Genomic DNA, 8,898 nt, shown 5'->3' with positions numbered 1-8,898 from the left:
AATTTGAAATAATTCCTGTTGTATCTATCATTTTTTATGAGTGTTTTTCTTTAAAAAGAACCATTATTTTTAAAATGGATGATAAAACCCGGGGCTCTGTATTGGTTGATGCACACAACCATATATTATTAATTATTGAATGATACCAAACAAATTAGCTTACAAAAAACAACTAGAGGTCATCCAAAAATGGATCTTATCTCCACAATCCCACTACGTAATCTATGACATGTGACCAAACAATGACAAGTGTGCTAACCGCAGACATAGCCTTCAAGAAGGGGTCGTCGCACGTGCACGAGTGTTGACGTGTTTAACCAATTGTCAAACTTGGGATTCTCATCCTTGAAGCCAAGCTTCAAGCCTACGTCTTCTAGAACAGCACAACACATGCATACATTGCTTGATCAAGCTGAAGAGGCGAGATCCTCGGTTTCACCTGGAGTCCATGCATACTTGTTGTCAAATCTATCACTTCTAGAAACATTTCTACCTGTTGACTGACGATAACTAGTTAGCCGAACTCTGACGCTGGGAGGGTTTGATGTTGCCGCTGCTAAAAACGCTAGAACCAGCTTGAGGACCTTGCCATCCCGCTTCCCGACACTGCCACACCGCCTTTGACACCCACCCCCCTCGATGAGAGAGGGGTGGACAATGGACGCTTATAGCCAGATCAGGTGGTGGATGACCACATCCTAGGGGCCACTGCTCCAACGTCTGCCACCCTTGCCCCCATTGATTGGCTAGATCAGGCCTCTTGGCAGGGGCACCGGACCGCCAATTCGGACATGTGTCGGTATCATGCATGCGCCCGTGTCGAGATAGTACGGGCAGGACATTCGCACACCATCATTGGCACTGCTCTGCGATGACCTACATGTGCCTCCTTCATGCCCGCCGCCTATGTAACAACACTCCGAATGTACAGTAGCATCGAAAAGGACAGCAAGCACAAAAGACACTATACGCGAATGAATTTGGTCTTCTCGTTTCTCTATACAAAAGACGGATTTGGGTTTGAATTTTCATCCTTTTAATTTTGGATGCTACTTGAGCCTTGACTTCCTTGTCCCCACCAGCCTCAACCATCGCTTCATTCCATGATTCCAATCATCACTCCCACTTGTCCACTTCATCCTTGTCAGACGAATTCCGATAAAAATGACTAGAGGAGACAACATAGGGCCATTTAGAAAGAAGCGATCAAGACAGTCCGGGAAAGTGAAATGAAGAATAGCTAAAGTCAGTCAAATGTATGTTGGATTCTGAAATGCCTGTCCGGCACCTCTGTCTGCCAATTTCGTAGCACGTGTGTTCATACTCTTCCTTGTCCGGCACAGTCATGCATGCACACCTCCTTCCACCAACCCCCATTTGCACCTAACGGCTACTCTATATAAGTGCTTGCGTTGGGTCACAAATTGCAAGGGCGCCCAGCTAGTTTGCCACTCCAAATACATACAGGAAGGAAGCAAACCTGGCCCATCTCGTTAACTAACAACAATGGCAAAGAACAGTTAACCTTATATTTGAATAAGTGTTCATCAAACATTTGAAAAATATTAAATGTGCATAGAAAAATATGGACCGTGCATTAAAAATATTAATATATATTTGAAAAATATTAAACAAGTATTTGAAAATATTAAAAATATGTATAGAAATGAATTTTATCATGTATTGAAAACAATATAATTTTGATTTAAAGAATCAGAATCAAGCATTTGAATAATTTCTAAAATGTGTATATAAAAAATATTGGCCCTGTACTAGAAAACTGAGGAAAAAACAAAGAAAAACAAGAAAATTGATCCTAACCAAGAAAAGGTAAATCGAAGAAAGAAAATAAAAAAAATCGGAAAACTCATTACGACCAAAAAAACAAAGAAAGATGAAAAAACAAAGAATAGTGAAACCCGTGAAAGAAACAAGGAAAAAAGAAAACCAATGAAAACCGTGAAAGAAAGAAAGGAAACTAGTGAAAAACAAAAAATATAATACTATAGAAAACCATTGAAGAAATAGAGAAAATTAGAAGAAAAAAATAAAAGAAAATGAAAAAAGCGCCGGAAGAAACCAGTACATCAACCACCACTATAACTTTCTTATTGCTTGGAAACAGCGCACAGAAAAAAACAGGGCGGCCCATTGCTGTGGCAGGGTTGAAAATGTTTCAAGAGTAACGCAGACGCAGAGTTTCTCAGCCCGAGTTCAAACCAGTAAAATACAAAAAATTCTAAACAAAATTTAAAAAAATCTAAATTTTCTTTTGACAACCATTGAGAAAAGTTTTAAGTGCTTGCAAAATTTCCTCATGGAATCACATTTCTAGAAGACGTGGAAAAAAAATCGATACACTGAAAATGCTAATTTCAAAAGCATTTTGAAGCACTGATTTTGTGCTTTTTTGCCACGTCTTACAGGAATATTATTTCATGAAGAATTTTTGCAAGCATTTGAAAATTTCGGAAATATTTGTCACAAAAAAATTCAGAACGTTTTGAAATTTGTTTGATTTTTTACTGTTCACCGAGCTCAGGTCACTTTCGAAGTAACGCGCGCTACAAGCGAGATATAGCTTTTGCGTCCTTTCTGCTTACCCCGAGCGTGCATTCCCCGCCCAGTCCGCGCCCGCCGCCCAGCTGCACGGCCGCCAGGCCGCCGCCCTGCCCGCCACCTCTGCTGCTGCCCTGCTCGGCCTCCGCGCGACCGCGCCGCCCATGGCACCTCTCCCGCCTCGGCGGTGCGAGCAGGCGTGAGTGCCCTCCCACTCCGACCTGCGGCCCCTGCTCGAGCTGCCTCCGCCGTTCCGCTGAGGAGCGCCGGGTCGAGCTCCCTGCCCGCACTGCTCAGCTGCTCCGGTGTTCCTCTTCCTCTCCGAATGGATCGGGTAACCTCTAATTTTAGCTCCTGGTTCCTGAGAAATGTGCGTGTTAAATTGAACTTAAATTGACAGATTGCCTAACTCTGGCTGCACTTTACTCCTAGTCTGTCTCTTGAATTCCAAGATCTGAACTAATTTACGGGGCGTGGACACATTGGCATCACCAAGCATCCCTTTAAGCCACAAGCAACACCGAGGTGCCTTGTTGAATTGGACTTAAATTGATCTGAACTAATTTATGCGCCACATGCTACCCCTTTAAGCCACAAGCAACACTGGTGAATCTTGCCTCCATTTTGCCAAATCTTTTGCCTGAAATGGCAGCATGTTTCCATTTGCCAAATCTAACATCATCGCCCTCAGAAATTCAGAACATGCTAGGCTAATGAATATATTTCTGTGCCCCTGATGCCAGACAAAACAGATTTCTCACAGAGCAATTCACACTGTAATATCACGAGTGTAATCAGAGGACAACTGCCAATGACAATTAGGATGGCAATCATCAGATTTAACGACAGAATGCCACCATTTTAACTTTAGGAACAGTGAGCTGCAGCTCTCTGAACATAGTTACTCTTGTGTAGTAAAACATATTCTGAATAAATCAGACAACGTCATCCTTATGCTGCAGCCTGAGAACATGTTTTTTCAGTCCGCACTTTATCACGCAGTGGATCGGCATTTCTCTTGATGAAGTATCAGCAGTACAGCGAAAATTAGAAGAAGCCCAAAAAAAGGCCTCTCAGGAAGATATCTTCCAGTCACCTGAGCAAACTAAGCATAGACTACAACTCACTTGTAACATACAAACGAACAAAACAAAAGTGTCCTATTCCTTGACACGCAATGCTGAATATTCTCGTTTGATTGCGGAGACTTCTGCATAGACGTCCGGCATTGTCGGTCGGTCTTTTGGTGTCTCCGTGGAGCATGAGAGACCAAGCTGAACAAGCTGCATAATGCAGCTCAACATCCCCACCATTGCATGATTTCCATGGTCCACAACTTCGTCTCCGATGATATTAGGATCAAGTATCTCACAGATCTTTTCGGGGAATGCATTTCCCACGAATTTCTGAAGGCTCAGGCCATTCTTGAACAATACATCTGTTGGCCATTTCCCCGTGAGCATTTCTAGGATGACAATTCCATAGCTGTAGACATCGCCCGCTGTTGAGATCATGTTCCCGATGCCATACTCTGCATTGTTTAACATTCAGGTATCTTAGAACATTGATTATTGAAAACCATAAAAGGTTCCTTTTGAAGAAAGGAAAAGTAAAACTTCAATGATACTAGGGAGTGAGGAAAGCTAATAATAATATCGGAAATGTTTACCTGGTGCAATGTATCCAATTGATCCTCTCGGTCCTGCTAAGCTTGTACAAGTAATAGTATTTGAAGAGTTATGACTTTGAAGGAACTTAGCTAACCCAAAGTCACTGAGACGGGCACCCATGGCATCATCTAAAAGCACATTGCTAGGCTTCAAATCACAGTGGACTATAGGGGGCACACAACTGTCATGTAAATAATCCAGTGCAGCAGCTATGTCCACTGCTATTGTTAATCTGGAGCCCAAACTCAACGGTCTTCTTGTTTCTGAATAAATCCAGCTCTCTAGGGTGCCATTAGCCATGTATTCAATAATAAGAGCCTTGAAATCATTCCCCTTGTTGTCCCATGTTGAGCATGCAGAAATCACCCTTACAAGATTATGATGACGAGTGTTTCTGAAGGCCTCACACTCGGCAACAAAGCTTTTTGGTGCTCCAAGTTGGTCAAGGTTGAAAACTTTGACAGCAATCATTCCATTTGTTTCACACTCAAGTACACCCTTGTATACTGATCCGTATGCCCCTGAGCCAACCAAATTGTCTGGAGAGAAACCATTTGTCGCTTTGGCTAGATCAGCATATGAGAAGCTCTTCATCTCAGTGTATGATGGTTGATCTGACTGTTTAGATCTCTTACTCCTCCTCTTCAAGAGAATAAATACTACACATGACAAAGAGACAAGGCAAGAGCCGCCACACCGATCCCAGTTATCTTTAGAGTTCGCCAAGTGCCGGTGTCTAGATGATGCAAAGCAAAGCGGCAGTTGTAGCATTGGGGAACTAGAACATAACATACTGTTCCCTTGGACATACTGTTCCATTGAGGTCGTTGAAGGAAAAGTTGAGATGCTTCAGAGAATTGAAGGACTGGAAAAAGTTGGGGATTTCACCGCTCAAGTTGTTTCGAGAGAAATCAATCTCGGCAATGCCTCTAAAATTGGAGAAAGACTCGGGAATTCTACCATCAAGTAGGTTATCCTGCAAGCGAAGGGATTCCAGGCGAGAGTGTGTCCACGTACCCTCGTAGACCGAAAGTGGTAGCGTTAACTTAACGTGGTTGATGTAGTCGAACGTCTTCTCGAATCAACCGATCAAGTACCGAACGTACGGCACCTCCGAGTTCTGCACACGTTCAGCTCGATAACGTTCCTCAAACTCTTGATCCAGCAGAGTGTCGATGGAGTCGATGAGTTCTGTCAGTACGATGGCGTGATGATGGTGTTGGTGATGTGATCCGCGTAGGACTTCGCCTAAGCACTACGATGATACTATCGGAGGAGTAAACGGTGGAGGGGGGCACCGAACACGGCTAAGACAATTGTTGTGCCTTTGGGGTGCCCCCTTCCCCCGTATATAAAGGAGGGGGGTTGAGGCCGGCCACCAGGGGTGCGCGCCATGGGGGGGTCCTACTAGGATTCCACTCCTAGTAGGATTCGGCCGCCCCTTTTTTTCCTTCTTTCCGGAGGGGAAAAGGGGAAGGGAGAGGGAACCGGAGAAGGAAAGGTGGGCGCTCCCCCTGCCCTAGTCCAATTCGGACTCCCTATGGGAGGGGGGGCGGCCACCCCTTGTGGGTTGCCTCCCTCTCCCCTATGGCCCATGTAGGCCCAATAATTCCGGGGGGGGGGGGGGGGGGGGTTCCGGTAACATCCCGGTACTCCAAAAAACATCCGAAACTCTCGAAACCATTCTGGTGTCCGAATGTAACCTTCCAATATATCAATCTTCATCTCTCGACCATTTCGAGACTCCTCGTCATGTCTGTGATCTCATCCGGGACTCCGAACAACCTTCGGTCACCAAAACACATAACTCATATAATACCAAATCATCATCGAAGTTAAGCGTGCGGACCCTACGTGTTCGAGAACTATGTAAACATGACCGAGACACCTCTTCGGTCAATAACCAATAGCGTAACCTGGATGCTCATATTGGTTCCCACATATTCCACGAAGATTATTATCGGTCGAACCGCAATGTCAATATAGTTATTCCCTTTGTCATCGGTATGTTACTTGCCCGAGATTCGATCGTCGGTATCTTCATACCTAGTTCAGTGTCGTTACCGGCAAGTCTCTTTACTCGTTCCGTAGTGCGGGCTGGGCCAAACTTAACACAGACGACAGCTTTGTTGCAGCCATAGGAGCAGCGGGAGGAGGTATGACCCTTCGAGATGATGGAGGGGATATCATCTATAGCGCCTGCAGAGAAATTCGCTCATGTGAGAGTGCGCTGGAGGCGGAGCTCTCGGCGTGTAGAGAAGGCCTGGAACTTGCCTTACACAGGACGACGATGCCTATCATTGTTGAGATGGATAGTGCGGAGGCTGTGGCGATGCTCAAAGCACCCACGACAGATAGATCGCATCACCGGTCTCTTATGGTCGGAGTACCCCCCCCCCACGGCAGTCTGGTTCGGAGGAGGGCCGGACTTTCTTGTAAACTTGGTTAAGGCTGAGAGGCATCCTTAAGTAATGAAATTTTTTCCCCCGCAAAAAAAAGATCCTTTCAAAGAGCTATGAATCTTGTTCGTTTATTTCTTACATGCAGCCTGATTTGAATGGGCTGATCTCTTTGCTACCATTCATACAGCCGTAAAGTAGACTGGAATTTTGAATCTGTCGTATATTCTTTTCCTTACCCAAAATTAAACTTCTTTTCCGGTCGCAAAAAAATGACCTGTTTTGGGAGCAATTAATCAAGGGATGGGCGACTTTCTATCCCCGTGAGGCTGCTCGTGGGTACATTATAAAACCCGGCATGTTTCATGGGTTTAAACCCGTTTCAGTACTACCTGAACCCGAATCCCGACAAAACACGTCAAAATATGTTATTTAGCATGCACCGGTCCATCTTGACTCAAGTGGCCCAAAGCCACAGAGCCCAAGCAGCCGAGCCCCACAGCGTCGAGGCCCTGGAGTACAAACCAACCCCTCGCTCGGTCGCTGCAGTGTCGCTCACTCTTTAGGCCTCTCTCTCCCGCACAACACAACACCTAAACCTAAACCTAGGCCCCCCAACCGTCGCCTGCTGCTGTAACATGCTCCAGTTTTTCTTTCAAATGTTGTTGTTTTCATTTACTGCTCGTGGGGACAGGTTCCCCGTGGGTTTTGAAAACTCGACGGGTTTAGGGGACGGGCAAAAATTTAACCCCGCGCACGTTGATGGGGACGGGGACGGGTTTGCAATTTTCTCGGGGGGATGGGTTTGGGCAAGCAAAACCCGGTGGGTTTCGTCCCCGTTGCCATCTTGACGTACACATAACAGTGATGTTCATTTTGAGAGGTCAGACAACGTTGTAGATAGCTTTAGCTAGATTCCATCGCAGCTCAAATTTCTTCCGTACTACCTCTCTGCAGTTCCATGAGGACTCATCCCATTGTACTATTCTTAATAATAACTGGATAGCCTCGCACCACTTGCCCTATGTTTCTCCTTGCTATTTACCTTCTCCAAATAGATGGTGATGCAGTTTTTACCTCGAGCTATAACATTACTTGATTAATTGCATGATTCTTCTATTCTTTTGTAGATAAGCTCGTCTGCCCAACATGAGCTGATCCAGGTCGACCCCAGTGAGCTCCGCTTCCCCTTTCTTCCAAATGCGATGTTGTGAGCATCCTCCTCAATCAAGGTAGTCAACAACACGGATAACTGGGTTGTTTTTGTTCCATTGGTATTCGAGCGCCGTGTGGCAAGTTACACATACAGTCCGATGGGAGCAATCCTGCCAATGCATTATATACTACACCCTCCGTCCGAAAATACTTGTCCTAAAAATGGATAAAATGGATGTATCTATACTCCCTAATATTATTCAATTACTTTTATGGTTTCCAATAATCAATGATCTAAGACAACTCAATTGTCAACAATGCAGAGTATGGCATCGGGAACAAGATGTCAACGGCGGGTGATGTGTATAGCTATGGAATTATCATCCTAGAAATGCTCACGGCGAAACGCCCAACAGATGTGTTGTTCAAGAATGGCTTCAGCCTTCAGAAATTTGTGGGAAATGCATTTCCTACAAAGATCCGCGAGATACTTGATCCTAATGTCATCATCCAAAATTTCGGAGACGAAGGCGTGGACATAAACCTAGACCAAGGAAACCATGCAATGGAGGGAATGCTGAGCTGCATTACTAAGCTTGCTCAGCTTGGTCTCTCATGCTCCACAGAGACACCAAAAGATCGGCCGACAATGCCGGACGTCTACGCAGAAGTCTCCGCAATCAAACGAGAATACTCTGCGCAGCGCATCAAGGAATAGGACATTTTGGATTTTGTTCGCATGTATGTTACTTACGGGTGAGCTGTAGTCTATGCTCAGTTTGCTCAAGTGACTGAAAGATATGTTCCTGAGAAGCCTCTTGAAATTTAGGATGCTATGGTTTACATTTTGTTCTGGTGGTGATATTTCATCAAGAGAAACACTGATCCACCGCATGATAAAAGTGCGGAAGAAAACATGTTGTCAGGCTGCACTCTGAAAGTCTGAATGTGTTGTGTTAAAACGTTGGCACCAATGCATTATATACTACGTATCTATCAGTAGCAGTTTTCCTCTGATTACGCGCATGATGCTACGGTGTGAATTGTGGTGTGAGAGATCTCTTATCTAGCATCAGGCATAGGAATGCATTCATTACTCTGGCAGATTTGGCTGT

At 44.9% G+C, this 8,898-nt stretch overlaps 1 protein-coding gene across 1 annotated transcript; it reads right to left on the bottom strand.

Moving 5' to 3' along the window:
• Nucleotides 1–3,719: 3,719 nt before the first annotated feature.
• Nucleotides 3,720–5,048, bottom strand: LOC109775363 (receptor kinase-like protein Xa21). The gene is made up of 3 exons (XM_020334112.2): nt 5,024–5,048; nt 4,229–4,888; nt 3,720–4,090 (listed from the first exon to the last, which is right to left on the bottom strand). Exons 1-3 carry the CDS (start codon nt 5,046–5,048, stop codon nt 3,720–3,722), a joined length of 1,056 nt encoding a protein of 351 aa, XP_020189701.2.
• Nucleotides 5,049–8,898: the final 3,850 nt, after the last annotated feature.

Source organism: Aegilops tauschii, chromosome 5, assembly GCF_002575655.3.
Source record: "Aegilops tauschii subsp. strangulata cultivar AL8/78 chromosome 5, Aet v6.0, whole genome shotgun sequence".
In the NCBI taxonomy this organism is placed as follows: Eukaryota; Viridiplantae; Streptophyta; class Magnoliopsida; order Poales; family Poaceae; genus Aegilops; species Aegilops tauschii.
Note: the sequence above shows the minus strand (reverse complement) of the source record. Positions and strands in the feature narration are given on the sequence as shown.

Bases quoted from the DNA above. Each gene is read 5' to 3' on its own strand.
- LOC109775363 (XM_020334112.2), bottom strand. From the start codon at position 5,048: ATGGAACAGTATGTCCAAGGGAACA. The intron at 4,889-5,023 runs GTATGTTATGTT...TGTCATGTGTAG, and splicing joins ACAGTATGTCCAAGGGAACA to TATTTATTCTCTTGAAGAGG. The intron at 4,091-4,228 runs GTAAACATTTCC...TAAACAATGCAG, and splicing joins AATTGGATACATTGCACCAG to AGTATGGCATCGGGAACATG.